The following is a 22,840-nucleotide window of genomic DNA, read 5'->3' on the forward strand; positions in this document are numbered from 1 at the left end:
TCACATGGATTGGAGTGAAAGATCTTGAGTGGCCTGCTATAGAGCTTGGACCTCAACCCTAATGAATACCTTTGGTATGAATTGGAACGTTGACTGAACATCAGTACCTGACTTTACTAACACCCTTGTGGGTGAATGAGCACAAATCTCCACATGCACACTCCAAAATTTAGTGGAACCTCTTCTCAGAAGCGTGGAGGTTATTATAAGAGCAAATGGGAACTAAATGTGGAATGGGAAAAAACAAACAAACATGTAATTGCTTTGTTATGAAAAAAATGAAACACTTGACCTGGATAACAAAAAAAAGTGCAGCTCTATATTCTCCAAATCCCAGTTTTTACTGACCCTTGATGCAGCCTACAGCTCTTTTATGCTCCAGTGATGTAACTCTATATGCAATTTCATTTAATTACTATTAAAAAGAAAACTATAAGCAAACACACCTGGGCATTTAGACATACAGGGTAAACACACGGAGGCATTCGGTCCTGAATGTTTGTGATTAGACTGAATTTCCATATGATCAATGCATATGATTAATGTAGAATCATAATTCATTCTTCTTTTTTTTTTCCCCCAACACATCACATTAATCAGTTTATTATTCTTTTTTCCCCACCCACCTCCTGAATCTTAAAAAGATATCACCACCTGGAGGGAGACGCATCATCTGAAACCAAAAACAGCATCTTTCAGCTTTGATGATTTGAAATGTAAATGTAAATAAAAATGTAAATAAAATAAAATAAAAGGCACCTCATTTTTTAAAAGATATTTACAGTTTATTGAGGAATTTTCAGCAGGTTAATTATAGGTAATAATAGTCAGAGCATCATTTAGAACCTCACAGCATTACTACAGTGATTTTCACATGGAATTCCGGCTGTAAAAACAAACGGTACACGCACTGGCTAGTTACAGGCGAGCAAGCAAACAAGCGTTTCGGTGATCAGACGGATCCTCGCTAACACCTGCTTCGCACAGTTTCCGTACACGTTTATAAATGAGTAAAATTTCAGTTTCATATTGACTCTTTCTAGAAATAATCAAGTTTTATACATTTTTAAAAATTTTTAGTCTGAACACACGAAAACAAAGTGTATAAACACCACCTTTAGACAACATCTGTAATTATTGGTGATATCCCTGCAATGTTATTGCAAGTGTTACGTTAAAAATGTTATAGGAATTGAAGCTTTTTACTCTGTGATCGGCCAATCAGTGCACTTTGTCCACGAATATACACATTTTAAGGGCATATAAAGCGTTTAGAATCTGGGGGTTAATTGTTAATAACCAAAACGGTATAACCGTAATCTCTATATTAAAGCCGATAGATAGGTGCACGACTGTATCCAACAGCAGAGGTATGACTTAGCAATAAACTAACAATTTGTACAGTAACACGACAGTATGAGGTAATGTCCGTGCTGAAATGTAAAGGAATGCACATAAAATCTCTGATCACAACAGTAATACAGAAAATGTAATATCAGCACACAGCTATTCGTCCCTCTGGATCTTTACTGTGACATTTGTGCTGACTAAGCAACATATGTGGAAATCACACACACACACACACACACACACACACACACACACACACACACACACACACACAGGAGTAAAGCAGTCTCTCTGTGGCAGTGAGAAAATTTTTAAGATGTCTTTAAAAATTCGTCAGGAGAGCTGAAATAATTATCTGCCAATAATGTGCTCAAAGCGGACACATGTACGTCTCACTGTTTCATGACCTGTTTAAAAAACAAAACAAAAAAAAAAACAGCAAGAATGGAGACAGGAATGCGGACAACACTTGAATGTAGTGCACACTCACATGCACAAGTGATCAGTGTAAGGGTTTGATCATGTGCATCATCTGGGCGGTGTGCAGCAGGGATGGTGGGTGTGTGTTGGAAAAATACTGACAGCAGAGCCAGTCCTCAAGCTCCGTGTTCTTCTCGGGTTCCAGCGAGCGCTCGGCAAACTTCATCATGAGCAGCGCACGCTTCACATCCAGCCAGTTCAACAGTGTGTCGTGGTCCTTGTCCTTCTTGTTGTTAAAGGGGACGTGGTCTAGGAGCTCTCGGCGTGGCCCCCAAAGCAGGCTCTGCAGGCCGCGCTTAGCCTCCACAATATGGATCCTCTCATCTGGGTCGGGACGCAGCAGGAGACGAGCGAGACGCTCCAGTCCAGATGAGTAGATGGAAACGGAGGGGATGGAGGGAAGCTCCTCGATGCAGTAATGGCGATTTCGCAGTGATGGGACGGCCTCGAAAGGATTGGGCAGGTGCAGCATCTCGTAGATCAGGATACCCGTCTGGAACTCGTCCACTTTGCGGTACTGAGAAGCAGAGACGATCTCGGGCGCCATGCGAGTGAGCTCGGTTCGCTGCTTCTCGTCCGTCTCACAACGTCGCTTCGCTTTGGAGAAGTTGCTAATTAAGAGGCGAGGCAGTGGCTCATGAGGGGTGGGGTCGGCTGTCTGAGGTCGCTTCTGGGGCACCAGGAGCATGTTTTCAAGGCAGAGGTCACGGTGAGTGACGCCGTGGGCTTTAAAGTGCTCGAGAGCATTACACAGCTGCAACAGAAGGAAACACACCCGCCGCTCGTACACCTCGGGATTCGAGCGATGGAATGACTGATACTCGCTCACAAAGTCTGCCACACTCTGACAAGGAATGTCACGTGTGATCACCACCACACGCTCCTGCTGATCCGTGGGGGTGGGACCCGGTGAGGAAGAAGATGGGGTTAGAGTCTCTTCGTTGTCAGGGAGCATGCTCTGAGGGACACAGGCGAGGAAGTGACCGCAGTCCTGCTGCAGGTTAAAGTGGGGAGGGATCGACTGCTGCACAGAAAGACCGAACAGGTGAGACCGCCTCACTTCCGGGTTACGGCCTTTACAGATCTGCATACAAGAGAGAACACAGATAGGGTAAATTTTTACACAGTTAATATCTGAACAGAAGATTTTTTTTCTTTAACTCTTCCCTGTATCATTGCTTTCATTTTATCTTTTATTCTCAACCCAGGTTCCCTCTCAGTTCCTCCCATCCATATATCCATCCATCCATCATTACGACTACTAACGCATTTTACTTAACAAGTTAGATCATACACATTATAAAGAAATTAGTTGTGCAATAATACATTCCACCCACGATCCACAATGCTGGCTAAATAATTTAATGTATGATAAATTATATTTTAATTTAATATTTGAAATAAACTTATTAAAATGTCTGAATTGAGAGACCTCTCTCTATCTGGATGTGTCATTTTTGTCTGTATAAAACAAAAACAGCTATTTAACATTGTAAACAAAATGTACTACAGGATCCCAATATCTTGAAAAAATTAGAAGGGGAGCTTGATGGTGCAAAACTCCAGGTGTGCTCGGTTCTCAGTGTGAACTGCGAGATGCAATCGTCCTTGGCGAGATGAGTGTCACATGCCCGACCTTCGAAAGAAATTGTTGACTAAAACATGATGAGCTCGCAGTGTGGTCTGAAGTGTGATTTTACCAGGAAATGAGTCAAAAATGAACAAATTTCATAGCCTCTTTCTTGAAAGCATTGCATCAGCACAGGGCTGGTGTCACTTGAGAGCTCTTTTTAATGCATATAACATGGTTGGGTAACATCATAATCTATAATGTGTGTAGGTTGTTAGGTACTAAGAGGCCAAGAGTGCTCTTTATACATATTAACTCTATGGGTTGTGCAGAGGTAATCTGTTCAGACAAGTCACACATTCCCATGATGCACATTGTCAAGTTTTTGCACCGCGATGCATATTATCACAATGCACCAAAACACTCACACAGACACGCTTACACACTGACCTTGACAGCGTAAGGTGTATGTGTGTCAGAGGAGCAGGAGGCAGGGTAGTATGCGGCGTCCCTGGTCACGCACACGGCACGGCTGCAGTTCAGCTTGAACAGACTCCACTCGTGCTCGTTGAAGAAACGGTGTGTGCGTTTCTGCATGTGTGTAAAACGCTCTTCGCACTTCAGCGACAAGCGGCGCACACACTCGCCGTATAGTCCGCCCAGCCGTGCGTACACACACTCTCGACTTGCCCCGCTGTTCAGCAGGGTCTGCAGAGACGCTGAGGACGAATATGAGAGCTGAGGAGAAGAACCGGAAGTGACTCCACGACCTTTGACTTTAGTCTCTGTGTCGGAGGACGTGGTGCGGCTCAGGAGTTTTTTCTCCGGTAATGGCGGGGGACAGAGATTTGGACTTGGGAACAGGGCAGGGCAGGAGCGCTGAGTCGACTCCAGAACAACTATAGAAAGGAAAAAAAAAAAGAGAGAGCATGAGACACATTGATTTTAATGCTAACATTTTACACCAAGTTCAGAAGGTTAAAAGGTCAGTTGTTTGTTTTACTGGTCATGTGACTTCCAGACAAATATCATCTCATCTGTCTGTCATTCCAAGAAAAGAGACATGATGGCTATATTAAATGAGCAATGGAGAGACAGACAGACTGCCTCCTGTGTGTGTGTTACTGTTTAACTAGGCAATGCCTTTCGCACAGCAAGAAGTGGAATGAGATGTGTGTTTTTTATCAGGGTGTGTGTGTGGTCTGTGTACACTCAGTGATACACCACTGATGATTATATGGGACAATTACACACACCTGAGAGAAAGAGAGAGAGAGAGAGAGAGAGAGAGAGAGAGAGAGAGAGAGAGAGAGAGAGAGAGAGAGCGAGAGAAATAACTGGTAGGAAAAACAAACAGAATCTGAAAACGCCAGGGATGACAGGGAATGAGAATCGCAAAGAAATTGAAAACAAAACTGGAAGAGAGAGGGGATTGTGTGTGTGTGTGTGTGTGTGTGTGTGTGTGTGTGTGTGTGTGTGTGTGTGTAATAAGTAGTTTCATGGGGATACATGCCAGTGCTAGGGTGCTAGAGAGCTAGTCCTCTAGCAGACCCAGGGTAATTAGTGATGACCATGTAGTTCACTCACCAGAATCGGACAGAGACGGCAGGCTATCTGAAGAGGCCGTGTGCATTTCCTTCAGTGAGTGAGGGAGTGACTCCACTGATCCTCTCTGATCCAATTCCATACTGCTCACACTGAGCTTAGCACAGGAGCTGCATGTGCACACAGACACACATTAAATGAACACCTATTTTAAAAACTATTTTATTACAGTAGAATTTTACTGCTATTCATGTGCTATTGCTGAAAGTACTGCAGTATGTTGGTCGTTAAATGGAACATGGTGATTTACTTATGCCAAATACCATCAAAAAAACTAACAAACAAGATAGTTTGTCTTTGTCTTTTCTCAGTTTGTCTCACTCCCAGCCCATTTCCCTCTTACCCAGTGTCTATAGGTCTCTTTCTTTTTTTGTACTAGATTGTTTCCCAGGATTGAGAGGAGACCTACCGTATATGGGGTAACACTACCCCCTCCCATCATCTCATCCTATTTCTGCTCTGTTGACTGACTGCTACAATGCATATATACTTCATATATATTTCAATAAGTATATATATTTTTCATTAAGTTTTTCCATATGCAAACATTACACCGTGCAGCAAAGGAAGCGGTGTCGTGACTATTGCTCTCGCTAGGTACTTTCAGGAAAGCATGGCGACCTGCAGTATAACAAACAGGATCACAAGCGAGTGCTCAGGCAGTGTGAGAGGATGAATGGTTGGTGGAACGTAGGGTAAAATGACACCACCACCTGAGGCTCATCAGCATTCGCTGTTTGTTGTGAAAGCACGTGGAGTTTAAACTGTCACACCAAACCATGTGCACAAAACAGAGAAAGCAGCCAGGCTTGTAGCAAAGAGCGTCACCGCATATGTGCTGCTGTGTTAGCGACAAACAGCCCCGTGGGGGAGTGTCGCAATGTTGCTGCAGAAAACACACACAGGCACAAAAAGCATGTGCACAACGACAGCAGCAAACAGGCATACACACAGGGTATGTGTGTGTCTGTGTATCGGGGGGGAGGGAGGGATGGTGTCACTGTGTTGCTGCACAAAACAGACACAGACTCCATTTGGTTTAAATAGACTGAAAATACAAGTGCATATTAAACCTGTAATAACAAAGAACCCATTATTCTAATCTAGTACAGACTTAGACTGCATGAATGTGTGTGTGTGTGTGTGTGTGTGTGTGTGTGTGTGTGTGTGTGTGTGTGTGAGTGAAATAGGGGGTCATGGATTTGTTCGAACAAACAAGACGACTTAGTGTCTGTGTGTGCACGTGTGTGTGTGTGTGTGTGTGTGTGTGTCTTTATCGGCCTAAAATAGTGTATACGCTCAGTCAGGATCATCTGATCAGCTAAAAAGAGAGAGATGGAGTGGCCTAGTACCACATTAATGATTTTTTCCATTCTTTACACACTGCTGGAGTTTATGCTACTTTATTTCAATTTAATATGAATTCATTAAAGTTTTAGTGCTGACTGTTACAAAGCACTGAGTCTGGATACTCCTTCTATAAATGTTAAATAAAAGGTATTCTTTACCTTATCAACGATAATGCATTAAAAAATAAAAAGAAAGAAAAAAAAAAAACATTTGTGTGAAGCATCTGCCATGCCTGAGCTGCTATATACAGGGTCACAGGAGCAATACTGTAATACAATAAACCTGTGCTATAAAACTGCACTACTGTCAGAGCTGCTGTTAGAGAAGATTAATCAGCACCTCCTGATGAATCAGAATCCAGAACATCAGTGCTACAGAACAGGGTTAACATACAGCATACACAAGTATATACACAAATACTCAAATAGATCTCAATACACCATACATGTTTTTTTCCCCTCCTTTAAATAACAGTGATTAAAGTTTAGCCACAAATTCCTAAATAAATGCTGTTCTGAATGTATTCAGCTGCACACTGATTCTCAAATTTTGTAGACTGTTTTTTACTCTTTGTTCTTTTGTGCGTGTTTATGACTGTAAGGTCACACAGAGCCAGAAATCACATTAGCAAATCAGTTATGAGAAACAGAGAGATTGCACCACATTAACCGGCGGCTCTAAGCGCCTGGTACTCGTTAGCTGTTTTTGCAAAGCTGACACGGAGTACAACAGTATAATATAAATGAACTGAAATATTTTAAAAAGGTGTTTCTTACCGGTGGTGTTTTTTGGGCGGAGGCAATGGAGGTCTTGGCTCACTGCTGCTGCTACTGCCATCAGTTTTCATCTCCACTTGTTTCTCACTGGGACTGTTGTTTCTCTCGTTGGTGCCAGGCGAAGAGTCACACTTGTCTTTCCATTCTCTTTCTGTTTTACACTTCTCCTCCTCCCTTTTCTCCTCCTCGGCTTGAGGCTCCGAGCTCCACAAACTGCTCAGTACTGTGGAGAAAAGCGCTGTGTTACAATAAAGCTACATTTTTGAACTTGCTGTATTATTGGCACTATACAAACCCTTATACACATGCATCCTGTGAGCATTCGTACCTGGGCAGGAGGAGTGGGCATCACTCTGAAACAGTTTCAGGGGTGGAGTCACATGGAGGTTAAGTTCAGGAAGAGGAGACAAACTGGATGTGCCGAGTTTTGGAGACCGTGAGTTTCTTTTGGGAGGAATGGGTGGGCTGACTTTGGTCTCGGTCTGCATGGACAGGTCCGGGGACAATGGGGTCATTCCCATGACAGATGGAGAAGGTGGCCAATTGAAGACAGGGCTGGATGGGTCCTCCGGGGTCGTGGGGCTAAAATGGAGCCACTGGGTGCTAACAGCAGAATCGGGGCTGCTCAGGTAAAAGGTGCAGTTGTTCTCCTCAGTGTGCGCGGCCATGACTGTGATGGTCGTTCTTTGACCTTCCCCGTCGTCACTGGCCTCAGTAATAGTGCCAGTGTTCTGGCGAAGACGGCACTTCCGTTTTGAGCTCTCAGCATAGATGGGCTCTGATTGGTGCGTGGTGAGACTAGTCAGTGAGTCTGTACTACTGCAGTGTGAAAACAAATCCGACAGACTGGGATTATTATGGGATTCTGGGGTTACTGAGGGTGATGAAAGAACACTAAGGGTCTCTGCTGATGCACCATTAACAGTCCTATTTATATTTCCTGGAGCTGTGTTTGTTATTGCCTGCACTTCCTGTTTGTTATGATGTAAATGTGAATTACAGGAAGCGATATAAGTGCACTTGGATGTTTTTGCCACCTGTGGACTCAAGTTCTCTTTAAGACCAATAGGACTGCAGCATTCCTCCTGCATGATAAACACACAGCCTGTGGTGGGCGGTGCTTTTGGAGAAACAGGAGTCCTGCTGGAATAATCCAGCTTTGTGGAAATGCCGCTCTGCAGCACCGCATCTTTCAGAGCTTTACTGCAGCAGTTACTGTCAATGTAGAGTGATGAAAGATCCAGAACATTTTTCAGTCCAATTGGACTCTTCTGGACCTTCAGGGGAAAAATGTAATAAACAAAAAACAAACACATAAATAAATAAAAAAAACATACATTTTTAGCAGGTCAAATAGTGCAAGAATTAAAACCAAGTAAATAAAAAAAAATGAATAGCACCATCAATAAGTCTTTATTTATTTAAACATCAGTTTGTTTTTATACACTAAATACTATCATTAAGCAGAAAATAAGAATCCATGAGTTTTGTACATACGTTTTGAATTTCAGTGCAAAAAAGGTAGTTGTTAGCAAATGTATACTAGGCATATTAAAATTTAAAAGCATTTCTAGACACAGAAATCTGACGAAGAGACCTGGAAAACATATTTCCTAGACATTCGTGTGCCTGTGTACAGGAACTTAATATCAAATTTAATAATAGCAATGAAAATGAAAATCAAACAAGAACATAGGGATATAATAAAAATGTTATGCATTTTGAAATTTAACAATGTTAAATTTGAAATAAATCTTGTACTATATTATTATTTGTATAGTTATTATTATTATTTGTATATTTGTAGTCATCTGCTCAGTCACTCATACCTTCTGTGTGTTTATGGTAAACTCTGCTGCTGTTTCGGTTGTGTCCAAATTCATCATTGTGGGCTTTACGGCAATAGTGGGCTTGATGTAAGGCGAAGCCAAAGCGACTTCATCCTCCTCTTCGTCCCTGCACAAGTTTTTCCTGCCTTTAGTGTGGGCACTACGTGGGTGGAAGCAGTTTTTACAAGATCCCGGTTTCCACACGTGCTCTGCAAACTCGCTGCACGCTGACATTTTACACAACACACTTCCTGTCTGTGCAGGATGTGGCTCTGATTTACAGGTAAGGGAAGCCAACTAAGCAGGGAAACGTCTGACTGGTCATCATGTGTGTGACCTCAAGACACCTAAGTGGAAATATAAAAAAATAATTATTAAATAAAAAAAAAAAAGGCAGAAATTAAAACATACAGCAACAAAGTAGTACATAGTATGTATGTATGTATGTATATAGGTGCTTTTAAAAAATGTTTTTACCAAACACAACTCACATTAGTCTAATGTGTGGTCTCCCAGTGACTCTTTAAAACTCTACTGCTCTATGCTACTAAAATTGCCCTCTAAACCACCCAGGCAGCAGCACAAAGGTTGAGAGATCCATTAAAATAACACCCGTGTCTTTCAAGATTTTTCATTGAATCTGTTTAATGTCAGCCTGGAAATCTCTACTGAGACAAGAATGATCAAAATGTTTATATATTTAAAAAAAAAAAAAAAAAAAGGAATTAAATTATTACAAAACAAGTAGAAACGATTTTTAATTTTTTAATGAAAAATTAAGTCCAGAAAAATTTATAATTAAAATCGGTATCTCAAATATAAAATACAAACAAAGTCCAAATTGATTCTTCTTCAAGTCTGGTAAGATTTAATAAAATTTATACTTTTATGTTCAAAATGGTTTGTTGCTTTGAACAAACATTACCAAAGGTCTACCTTTTATTCTTTTTTTCATTTTGTAGATAGAATTAACACATGGTTCTGGATCACCAGAACTGGTCCGAGTACCTGATGTGCTGCTAATGTAGATCACTGTGTACTCTTTAAAAATAGCTAGATGGAGACGGTAAAGGAGGACACATGATGACAAATTCTTTCCAGGAGCAGCCATTTAACAATATTTGAAAAGGCCGAATTATTTTTTTGTATACGAGGAGGCATTTTAGCTCGTTAACTGAAAAAATATAAAGGTTTGTTTGGAATTCAAGGTTAAGGTTTTGCAACAAGGAAAAAAACAATATGTGGACGAGTAGAATCAAGAAAACATATGAGATGTACTTCAAAATATATATTTTTTTATTATTCTTTTTTGAACACAGAGCACAGAGCAAGTATGATCGATTCACATACCATTAACTTGATCCAATAGCATACAGAGCATCTTAAAAGTCTCCATGCATGAACACTTTTTTTTTTTTTTTACACTTCACCAAAACGTAACCTTATTCACAATGCATCCATTGCATTGCATTCATGTTCAGGTCCATTGAAACCTTGTGACAGCATCCTGATTTAGCCACAAGAATAATTTTAATTCATTCATCATCTGGCCTGTGCCAATTTCCCCTAATCTCCACACTTTGTGATACTGTATAATCTCATGAGGATGTGTGGTAACATAATACAGAGGTAAATGCCATGTCCTCATTACTCGAACATCCTGATTTGGATCCATGGGTGAGGGGTTTTATTTAAATTACACAAAGAAAATTGTGTTTACAACATAATTCATTCACAATGAAGGCATGTAGGCAGCTGAATGTACTGACGTTAATTTAATAAGAGTTTACAACGAGTTTTTTCAATGTTTTTATTCAAGTAGTGAGCCCACACCAGAGACATTCTTTGATATACTGTACATGCATCTGCTTGATATGTTATGCAGCTGATGGCGGTCCGGCAAAACTAGGCTTGCCCAATTTTCATGTTAATCACATCTTTTATGAGAAGAGAACAGGGTGCCAGAAAACAGCAGCTTTTCAAAAGAATAGCGTAGTTATATTTCAGATTCGACACTATTCACTCAAATAAATTACACATTGAGTAAAATATACATGTATAAATATATAATTTCTACTTTGTGTGATGACACATAAAAAACAAAGAAAATCACAATTAAATTCCTATTTTAGTCCACACCAAGTAAAATGAGCTTAACCCTGCTAGTACATTTACACCAGCCACTTGGCCCAGGCCTAATCAGGGTGAAACTGTTCTAGTCATCAGTTTCATTGTTCTGCTCAGTACCATGTTTAACATTCAGAAGACGGGAGTCCTCATGCTGGGGCAGGTTTTGTCTTTGAAGCACCACAATTCAATTCAACAACTGTCAATTCCACATCCAATAAAACACTCATGAGGAGTCTTACTGGAGAAAGCAGGAATGTTAGGAATGTGTGTGAATGTATGTGAGGGGGAATTAGTGACTCACACCATAGTGAGTTTCACACTGCAACAGTGAGGGACAAGGTCAAACACAAACACACCCTTGCTCTCATTTGTTGTCTCTCTCTTCCAGGTTCTCTCATATTCAGAGGATTCAAAACTTATCACTTACACTATTTTAAATGGACCAATACTGTGACTTCATTTAAGGTGAAGAACAACTTCACAAGTTTTGCAGTTATTATCTAGTGACACTCCTCCACATGACCCTGTGCTTTAAAAGGCTAAAAAAAGGGCAAAACTTCACCTTTGTCCTGCTTTAGTTTCATCACAGGAAGTAATGTAGTTAGGCAACTCCACCCATTACACACACTCTCTCACTTAAACAACGCAACCTGATAACCACAGAAATGTAAGCACTTGCTTACGCCGAGGTTTCTGTCACGTGACACGCGTTGATAACGTTTACACTCAGCTTCAGTTCATTAGTCATTACCATTAATCCCACAATACTAGTGAATTCATGTTGATTCATTTTCGAGCTCTTAAACAGCGGATGCTCCGAATAAACCGATTTGAAGAAAAATTAGATAAAGGAGCCTTAAATAAATTACAACATGTTGCTACATACTGATAACTCCTGAACTAACCTACTCAGGAACAGATCCACTTCATTTCGTTCATTGTGGATGGAATGGATAGGAGATAAAGGAGGGGTTTTGTCACACGCTTGTGTTCAGCTTAGCAGTAGTACAAAGGCTTTTGTGCTGCTGTTGGCACGATTTGCTCTTTTCCACAGCACAGAACACAGGTCCGATGGTGCATCTGAGATTGTAGTTAAGTCATACGATAATATAAAATTAAGCAATGAGAAGCCAAGTTGTGAGGTCACGACTGGAACCTGGACACATGCTGTTAATTGTCGTTTTCTGATTCTAGTTATATTTGTCAAGAAACTGCGTTTTTAATTGAAACACAAATTATACACTATATGGACAAAAGTACTGGGACACCTGACATTCCCAGCGATATGTGGCTCTACCCTAAACTATTACCACAGTTGTGTTTTTCCAACATTGTGGTAGTATGTCTTTGCATGCGGGAGCAATAAACATGAACTGGGAGACCCAAACCTGTTCCAGCATGACAATGCCCCTGTGCACAAAGCCAGCTCCAAGAAAATATGCTTTATACAAGTTTAAGTGAAAGATCTTGAGTGGCCTGCTACAGAGCTCTGACTTCAAACGTACTAAATACCTCTGGAATGAATTGGAATGCTGACTGCACCACAGACCTCCTCACCTTATCTACATCAGTACCTGAATATACAAACTCCCCAGTGGATGAATGAGCACAAATTTCTACAAGCATGATCCAAAATCTGGTAGAACATCTTCCCAGAAGAGTGGAGATTATTGTAACAGCAAATAGGGACTGACTGTAAAATAAGATGGTCAAAAATCATATTGAAATCTTATGGTCAGGTGTCCACAACCTTTTGTCCATATAGTGTATATTATCAATAAATGTGTCAAGAGAGATGTTATGTGTCTGATGAGCACATTAAAAGTCAGTAACTAACAAGTGTGTGAACTTCATCTGTCATTTAGTTCGTTTTAGCAGGTTTTATTTTGGGTTATTTTGGAATATTCTCTCTTTGTTGATTGTCGTTAAGAACAAAAATAAATGTGGGTAAAGTTCCTATTTAGATACTTGATAGAATACACAGTTTAGTCCATTAAAACATCAAATTTTACTGATAGTCTGCTTAAAGATTGCCAACAACAAACCAGTAAAGGAATTTTATGACCAAAAAAAGAGGACAAATAAAATTTATTTAAATGATACAATTGCATTGTGTAAAGGAGCCGGGGAAAAAACAGTACCAAACCACAGAAAGTTTAAAATGACATTAATAGCAAACACTGCAAAAAAATAAAAGATTAAATAAATAAAAATAAAAAAATATTTTGTAAAGCTGTGTACATTTTTAACAACTCAATTTTATTTACTGAGTTTCTTCGTTCGTGTGCAGGTGTTATTGACGTCTGAAATGTTCAAAGTGTAATTTACAACTGGTTTGCATGTTTGTGACTCCCACAACAGTAAGCAAACAGGTGCAAGGTAAAGAAATGGAAACTATTGTAATTTTGCCAATAATTATATATATAAAAATAATAATAATAATAATAATAATAATAATAATAATTTTATATTTTTAAATAAATAAAAATAATTACTGCATAATGGTTAAATTATTATTGGAATCATTTTAACTTCATGCCAATAATATAAAGAAAACTGTTTTTCACAATACTTTCTCAATGGTATAGTCACATGATGTGTTTTTGATAGGGTCTCTAAAGCACTTTGGCAAGCCGCTCAGGATAAGGGGGTCTGCTGAATAAGCAGTGAGCAGTATAATCCATATATAAAAGTGCAGTAATAAATACACATTATATGATCTAAAGTCAGGTTTAAATAATTCAATAAAAAAAAAAAAAAAAAAAATTCCTCACACTGGAACAGAACACGACCATTTTGTAATATACAATTCTTCAACTAAACAACAACTAAAACATTTATTTTGCATCCACTCATTTGAAAGCTTTGTCTGTGCATAAATGCAGTCCATTGTCTCTATTTAGACAGAAAAAAATGTAACCAGCACAGCAGTGCCCAGTGCTGCTGAGCCAGTAAGTGCTGGAATGCTTTTTGATGTAGGTCTGGTCAGCATTGCTGTGTCTTTTAGGGAGTGTTTGATATCAATCATGTATGATAAAGTTTGAAACGTTCTCAGAACAACAGCAGCATCACAGGCAGCAATATGACATGTTTACAGCAGGAGTGGATTAAAGAGTTTAACGGCACAGTGGTGGCCCTGTGCCGAGAAACAGAGCTGCTATGCTACAGTATGGAGGGCGAGTCCATGGGGAGGGGGTGTGAAATTTTTGGGGAGTCGGAGTCAGACACAAAAGGGATGAGAACCACTGGAGAATAGAATGAGACTGTTGGAAAAAAGACAATACTTGAAAAAAATAAAAATAAATAGCATTTTGATCTATACTCTGAGTCAACATTCAGAAACTGTCCAAATCATACACCATGACTAAGCATGAAACTGTAACTAGTACACAAGTGGACTTGCACTGATGATGCTTCTATAAAAGACACCTCGTGGTGGATATTATATTCACAAATCGCAATATCACTGTCATATCACATCAGCACACATCAGTCAGCACAGGGAAGCAAAACAATAAATAACTCGCACCAACAACACACTGACAACCTGTTGGAAATTCAAACCAGACTACCCACTGTCAAATAATTAGCAATCTGAGTGGAAATATATCCGATTTGGTGTCCATTGGAACAAAGAAAAATTCAAGCTTGATTAAAACATTATAGTTTTGCTTTACTAGTTCTGCAACATTTGACATTATTTACATTCATATAACTCCGTGAAAGCAGGTTCTATTCATAAGGAAATCAGTTCCTGAGGGCTGAGATGGTGTTTGTTCAGGAGACGAAGAGGAATGCACCTGAACATCCTGACGTTAAGACTCCAGGCCTACGGGTCCAACCGACAAGACGAGACAAAGATGCAGTTTAAGTTACAGCAGAGTGGGTTTCACTTAACCACTCACCAAGGCTCTGTGTGCATGTGTGTGTGTATATAACAGCAGCCAGAATTTCTGTGTAATCACCTGTCACTTTAGTCAACACTCATTATTTTATTGATGAAACTCACTTATACTCTTAACTCGTAACTACAATGCAGTGACATGCAGCTTTTTTCATCTTATTCATTTACACATCAGCATCCTACAGAGCTACACCTCTAAAACAGCATATTCCAGTCATTACAGGTCTGCACCCCACACAAAAATGAGTGGAACGAATGTCTCCTACTGTAATCGAGCACATTGTTATTTAGACCTCGGGTGTAACTGTGTACTTAAATCGCTAGTCAGAAGTTACACAAAAGTTATAACTGGTGGAGTTTGTCTAAAACAGAGGCGTGTTTTAATTTTGACCTTGAACTCCTTCAAATGTAGTTTAATGTAACCACAGCACTTCAGCACGATTTGAGATGTAAAATACTCTAAATGGTGCCATTTTGGAAACAATAAAAGCATAAGCATGACGCAATTGTTAATAAATTAATACTATTGCCACTTTAAAGTCAATGAAAAGGAGCACATCAACCATATTTACAGTGACCCAATTGCAATCATTTCAACTGTTCATGCAGCAATATAATGTCGATATATAAGAGACTTATTCATTTTTTTCCAGTCTTCGCCATCTTAGCATTCACATATTAGATTAGATATTCACATATTGTATTTTTTAAATGTTTTTTTTTTTATTTTGCAGTCCATATTTTCTATCCCTAATTTTTCTTTATTGCAGCAAAGGAAATTGCTTTAGTTTAAAGGTTACACTGTATTGCACTTTGGGAAAGAAAAAAAATCTCTCGGATGCATCTAACTCAGTGAAAGTCTGGGAACTTTAAGGAAGTGAACCATGAACAGGTGATTTTTAATAGCTCAAAAGACCTACTGCTGCATAACCTGACTTTCAATATGAGGAAATTGCATTTTGATGCAGTTCCAACAACACCTATAAGCCAGAATTATAACACTATGACCAACTGGGTCAAAAAAGGAAATGACTCACATTCTACATTAGAGAAACTGTTCCCATGCTCAAAAAAGGAAGTTCAATTCGCCATTTACCGTAATTATTCACTGGGCATCCGGCTTTCCTGACACCATCGAACTTCCGCTGTTCATGTTTCTGTAGTAAAGCTTTTCAGTCACATCTTATTTATTATCTTATTTAAAAGGTCTTGCAATCGTTACAATCTCATTTCTGTGGATCCCAAACCAAATATCGGCATTAAAAATCCATATTTTTAGCATTACTTTCCAGCTAGACTTATGATCATTTTCTGTTACTGTAAACGCACCATGGAATGGACCGTGGAGTCATTTTGTTGCCAAAAAAAGTAACTGACTAAGAATCAATTACTATTATTTTTGCCATTTAAGTTCATCTAAGGATGTGAACCAAAGAAGAAGCACCTTGATTACTAGCAACTACTGGAAATGCTTCAAATGTCATTTCCTCATAACATAATCCTCATACGAATTAAAGCAGTTCTCTAAAAAAATGTCCAGGGTTCCAACAGCTCAAGTTTCAGAACAGTATTTCATTGATAGATAACAACGTGCAAAGTTCCTGCTTTAAGGCAGTTCCTTAACTCTGCACTTCCACAGACAGTTTCAGAATGTCAGTGTGAACACATCTACTTCCTAACTGCACTACACTGAATAAAGTCTTCCAAATTCCTTTCTTTTGCAATGCAGTATACTGACAAAAAAAGGAACCATTAAGCATTCAGCCCTTTATTCCCTACACTGGGACACTACAAACTCTGTCACTGGTTAGAATAATTGCTCCTAAACCCTGTATAGTGCACAATACACATGCTCGGAAGTAAAAGCTCCCCTTCATTATGGATCATTAAGGTTCCGTCCTTCACCTCATTGAGATGATCGAATGGGTTATTTTACACGTGTAGTGATGCATTTAGGATTAGGCAAATATACAGTACAAAATCACTGCCTCATTTTTAATAAGAAGACAGAAAAAGTTTACTGCCTATGCTGTGAGATAATGGAGTGCACTAAATGGCATTTAAGATTCAGTTGCTCTTCCATCAATGCACATGTTCAGCAGGGGGGCCCACGCGATTCCCAGCGTCCTACTCCACCCCGAATAAGTTTGCCGAGTCTGGGAGGGAAATGAAGTCACCCTGCCACCGTGTCTAACCCACGTGCACTACATGGAAGTCCATTGGACTGCATTGGAAACTTGAATGAATTTAGAAACTCGAATAGGAAAGCACAAATATTCTGCTTACAGAGCATTTCATAACTCAAAGGAATGTGAATGAAATGTGGTTTAACATAAAATAAATACAATATAGATATATATAAACACGTGCACACCCACAAACAAGAAAAAAACCACACACACACACACACACAGCAAACGCGTGACAGGTTCGCGGGGTGTTACTCTGATTGTAGACATTAACAAGCCTGGCTTTACCTCAGTTGAACAGCGCGGGGTCTCTCTCTCTCTCTTTCTCTCCTTCTCTCCACACCATTCAGTATTCACAGCCTACACCGGATTTCCGTTACAATTAAAAATCCTTAACGGTTATTTTTCCGTTACAGTTCAAATCCCGTAACGCTTTTCTGGTGGAAAAATCCCCACGCGACAGGTTGCAGGGGGAGAGACAGCGGGAAGCACACGAGCCCTCTTTGATGTGTTACAGCCTCCGCAGGATCAGTCAGATTGAAGAGACTGCGAGCAGGGGGGCGGGGTGAAAAGGAAAGGGGTGTGGTTAACAAATCCGCAGGGGGGACATGTTGCCAGATTGGAGCGGCTAATTCCTTTATTATTTTCAACATTGTACATTACATAATGACAGAAGACATCCAAACGATGGAAGAGCATGTGCAGAATTATGTAGAAAGTGTCCCAGAATATGTTTAATATTTTCAATTCTTCTAATTAGCCACCTTTTTCTTTGATCACACTCTTGGCATGCTCTCAATCAACCTCATGAGGTGCTCACCTGGAATGGGTTTCTATCATCTTAAAGATGACCCCAGGAGTGTTGTTGAGTGCTTGTTGGCTGCTTTTCCTTCACTTTCCAATCCAACTCATCCCAAACCATCACAAATTTTTAGATCGGGTGACTGTAAAGGCCAGGTCATGTGTTGCAGCCCTCTATCACGCTCCATCTAAAACAAATTGCTTTGACATAACATAAAGGTGTGTTTGGAGTCGTGAAGTATTTATGTACATTGGTAGTGTCTGAGGCTGGTAATAAAAAGCTCTTTTTCTTCCTTACTTGGGATGGTCCTAATGAGAGCTTGTTTTATCATAGCATTTGATGGTTTTGGAGGCTGCACTTGAGAATACATTTAAAGAGTTACTGACCTTCATTTCTTAGGTCAAGTAATAATGGACTTTTATTTTGTCTTTAATTAACTGTGTGTTTCTTGCCATAATATGTATTTCTACAGTATTTATAGGATCACTAATATAGCTATTGACTCTGTACTTACTCTTTCCTCTGCAAAACAACAACCGATGGTCTAAAGCACATTAAGAAGATGAGCAATTTCACAAATTAACTCTTGACAAGGCACACCTGTGAAGTGAATGACTACCTCCTGAATCTGTTTAGACAATGGCATGAAATTACCAAGCTGTCATCAAAGATAAATTTACTTTGGACAATCTCAAATATTAAACATAAAAAAAAAATTCTTTACTACATATTTTCACATAATTTGATGTCTTCAGTATTACTGTTGAAAACAATAACAAGAAAGAAAACCCACTGAAGAGCAGGTACACACATGCACATACATACACACACACACACACACACACACACACACACACACTCATATATATATATATATATATATATATATATATATATATATATATATATATATATATACACACACATTTTATATATATATATATATATATATATATATATATATATATATATATATATAATGTGTGTATATATGTATACAATGCTGAATAAAATTATGCAGATACATATAAAGTATTTCAATACTGAATGGATGAAAGTTAGTTACAGAGGTTACGGTTAAGGTTAGATTTATATTACATTGCTGTATTAATAATTAAGCTTTTTTCACAGTTTACTGTTTACAGTTTTGCCTGCTTGTTGCCTCCAGGGATTGTCTGGCTATGTTAAATTGCCCCTAGGTGTGGATGACTGTCTTAATATGTGTAAATGTGTGTTCATGATGCCCTGTGACAAATTGTGCCCAGTGTGAATTAGCTCTATATCCGTTGTGACCCTGACCAGAATAAAGCTGTTACTGAAGATGTGTCTTACTGAAGAGTGCAAGGTCTTCAAAAGATGCTAAGTAAAACAAGAGTGTGTTACAGTATTGACATGTATTTCTCATGTGTATGTTTTAGAATCTTCAACAGATCTACAGTATATGTAAAAGAAAAAACTCAACTTACAGAAAAGATTTTGGAAGACTGTGAAACATTTGTATGGAAAGTACCAGGAGGTCCAGGTAGCGGGCGTGAAAAAGAAAAATAAAGAACATGCTTCAGCATGTCTGATACCATGATAAATACTTTAGGAGACACAGGGACGTGGGAAAGTCAGTGAGAAAGCATGCACTGCTCCTCCTCATTTCACTCTGTTTTTGACTGGGCATGTCCCTTCATTCAGAAAAAAAGCACATTACATACTGTGACATGCCAAGTTTTAGCCTATTTGTGTGACTGATGCCTGGATTCAAAACCTTTCCTATTATCTGAAATATTTGTTGACAATTTTCAATACGAAACTATTCATCCTCGGGTCAGTGTTTCTTAAATAGGTAATTAGAGTATGTTTTATTGGCCTAAGAATTACTAAAAGGTCTGAGCACACACTCAGTTTAAACATAGCCTCATTCAACATACTCCAATCTATTAAAATACATTGAATGTGTACATCTTAACCCCTTCATGTGTTCTTGCTATTGCTAATTACCCTACATTAGTAACATTAGCTAGCCTAGGCAGTTAAAAACAGCTAGAAAACTATCTCACATTCTCACATAAGTGGGATTTTAGTACCAGAGTTTGAAGTCTCATTTCCTATTGATTGAGTTAAATTATAATTGTGGGTTGCTGTTGCAGAGTTAATACGAAGGTCAATTTAGAACTTTCATTCTTTCCATTTATTTTTTATATATATAAAAACTATTACTGCATAATTTTGTTTCTTTCAATCAGTTTTTTCCACGAGCTTAAAACCTGCTTTTTTTTCTCATCAGCACTTTCTTTGTTAGATATTCTTTTCACACTGCACTATAACCTTTGACCTTTGAAGTTAATAATTCAGTAAGTCTACCTTTCCTTTTCTTTGCTCTCAGAGTAAGTGATGAATGTGCAGAGTCTCATGTATAGGAAAAAGAGATAAAAGTAGTACAAGGTTCAGAAGTGCTGAAGCAAATTAATAGAACTTATGGGCCACTGTACTACAGTGATGTCAACATGATTTACCTCTACTGTACAGGAGAAGTGTATGTAACAGTAACTGTACTGGAAAATAGACAAGAGGAAGTGGACTTGGGGGAAGTGTTACGAATGGGAACATTAGGGGTGGAGTTAGTGTTAACAGTGTTAATGATGATGTTAAAACCCTCATGAGATATCATGATTTTATTTTGTATGTTTTCGATTTTCCTTCTTCTGAAACAGGAAGCCAATGTGACTGAGTGTTAAAGTGCTTGACTGACATCAATAGTGTAGCAACCAACAATAGTTGAGATACACTACACCCACTTTGAATCTAAACCAATCTCACAGTAGCTTAACTAGGTACATATGTAGAACCGTGTATCACCTTATATGAGATTTGTGGAGAATTACTCACTGCTATGCTCACCTAATTTTGTTGGTTTTAACCAGTACATTATCCTAGATGTTGAGATATGTGTGGAGTTATGAAGATACACAGTATAATTAACTTGAGGCTGATAATCAATGGTGTTTAGAATAATGAGTAGCAGGGTTCTCACTGGGAAGCATCTGACATATTAGAGTAGTAGATGAAAAGATCTCTCAGACATTTAATGATAGTGTATAAGTCAGAATCATGTTCATCATCAGTCTGTGGTAGTGACATTCCAGCACTGAATAGACTCAAGATGGTAAAACGTTCTTATGGAAAGTACCTGTCACAAAACTGCCAACTTGCATCTAAATGAATAAACTCCAACCAAACAGCAATTGTTGGGAAAAGAGAATTGTGTGCAGCCACACAGCCAAAAAACATTTTACTTCTTTAGAGCAAGACAGGCCTCTGGCCTTTTTGTGCAAACAGTAAAAAATACACTCTAAAGAGAATTAATTTGTGCAAAAATTTTACATATTCCTGGAGGTAAATAATAATTAATAATAAACAACATTTCTTTTTCCTCTAGAAATCTGGTCATATTGGTGTCCATAATACTAGCAACAGACAAAAATCTCTGAAATTCCCATTTTGATTTCAATTAAACTGTACATTGAAAGCGTTTCTCAAATCCTTATTCTAACTATAAATCTTTTGTGAATAATTCCATTATATACAGACTTGTGCCTATAATGCATCTGTAGTTTGAATGCTCTGAGGAATGCAGCACACAGGAACTTCAAGGTCTTAATTTTTCCCCCTGAAAGGATCCAGTTTCAAAGGAGTAGATCGGTAATACAAAAATGTGGCAGTGACAGTGTGACAGTGGCACCAGTACTTCCTTTTTGGCATGTTTGTGTGTTATTAAACAATTGTGCATTCTGCACTGAAAAGACACTAAAATTATCAATGTTTAAAATAAGCTGCATAATGCTTTTAATATTGATTTAATGAAGGTAGAAATAACATGACAGAAATTATGCATTAATTATTTTGACAAAATTAAAATGCTCCATATATGAAAAACTTTTGTGGTTTGTCAGTGGTGAGGGAGATGTTGGTGGCTTTGCGGTCAAGTTGCTTTTCACTGGAAGTTCCTGAATTCACCAAACCACCAAAGTGGCACTACTGGGCCCTTAAGCCAGCTCCTTATCCCTCCAGTGCTCAGTATAAGTGAAATACCTCAAATCCCATAAATGTCAATATTAATGTTCTACTGATTTCCTCAAGCTGATTAGCACCATGGTGTTTCTCTTTTTTAATTCATGCAAGGAACTAAAATATAAACACAGAGAATACCAGTAATAGCATACAGGTTTATACGATGGGTATGTTTAGTTGAGTGTGTCTCCAAAAGCAGTTATTATCATCTAGAAATTCCATTTAATTGTCATAGGGATCAAATAAAATTCCTATTCCTATTTCCATAGGAATATCACAATACATGCTCATGTGAAAAAAGTCAAATGATGTGCACATGCAAATTTACACAGAGAAATACGTGTGGAAATACGCACCATTGTATGAAATTATAGAACTATAGAAATTTTTTCAAATGTGAAAAAACACTCCATAATAAAAACACTCTCCCTCTCTCACACACACACACACACACACACACACACACACACACACACACACACACACACACACATTTCACCAAAAGGTAGATATTCAGAGTTTAGACTCCTGCTGTGTTTGTGCAAGATGATGAAGAAAACATGTCCTGAAATTCCCTCCTTTCTTTCTCCCACACACACACACACACACACACACACACACACACACACACACACACACACACACACACGTTATTACTGGTAATATTTACAGTCATGCAGGTATCTGAGGCACCACCGAGGAAGGCAATCTCTGGAAAGATAAAATGCTTTCCATGCACACACACACACACACACACACACACACACACACACACACATACACACAAACACGTTAT

The 22,840-nt window shown here is 38.7% G+C and overlaps 1 protein-coding gene across 2 annotated transcripts; it reads right to left on the reverse strand.

Moving 5' to 3' along the window:
* Positions 1-763: 763 nt before the first annotated feature.
* On the reverse strand, positions 764-19,521 carry LOC124398027 (inactive tyrosine-protein kinase PRAG1). 2 transcript variants are annotated; one of them, XM_046868012.1, is made up of 9 exons: positions 18,283-18,379; positions 18,004-18,185; positions 17,472-17,729; positions 8,961-9,307; positions 7,460-8,408; positions 7,132-7,354; positions 4,988-5,115; positions 3,851-4,299; positions 764-2,914 (listed from the first exon to the last, which is right to left on the reverse strand). In XM_046868012.1, exons 4-9 carry the CDS (start codon positions 9,192-9,194, stop codon positions 1,853-1,855), a joined length of 3,045 nt encoding a protein of 1,014 aa, XP_046723968.1. In that variant the 5' UTR covers positions 9,195-9,307; positions 17,472-17,729; positions 18,004-18,185; positions 18,283-18,379; the 3' UTR covers positions 764-1,852. The 2 variants fall into 2 exon arrangements, with proteins under 2 accessions (XP_046723968.1, XP_046723969.1); XM_046868013.1 differs by lacking the exons at positions 18,004-18,185; positions 18,283-18,379 and adding an exon at positions 19,452-19,521.
* Between the last annotated feature and the right edge of the window lie 3,319 nt (positions 19,522-22,840).

The sequence above is a fragment of the Silurus meridionalis genome, chromosome 15 (genome assembly GCF_014805685.1).
Source record: "Silurus meridionalis isolate SWU-2019-XX chromosome 15, ASM1480568v1, whole genome shotgun sequence".
In the NCBI taxonomy this organism is placed as follows: Eukaryota; Metazoa; Chordata; class Actinopteri; order Siluriformes; family Siluridae; genus Silurus; species Silurus meridionalis.

What these genes read in the sequence shown, in the direction of transcription:
- LOC124398027 (XM_046868013.1), bottom strand. Translation starts at nt 9,194, where the DNA reads ATGTCAGCGTGCAGCGAGTTTGCAGAGCACGTGTGGAAACCGGGATCT. An exon ending in TTACCATAAACACACAGAAG is followed by an intron (nt 8,409 to 8,960) that starts GTATGAGTGACT and finishes TTTCCCCTGAAG; the next exon opens with GTCCAGAAGAGTCCAATTGG. An exon ending in CCGCCCAAAAAACACCACCG is followed by an intron (nt 5,116 to 7,131) that starts GTAAGAAACACC and finishes GTGCACATGCAG; the next exon opens with CTCCTGTGCTAAGCTCAGTG.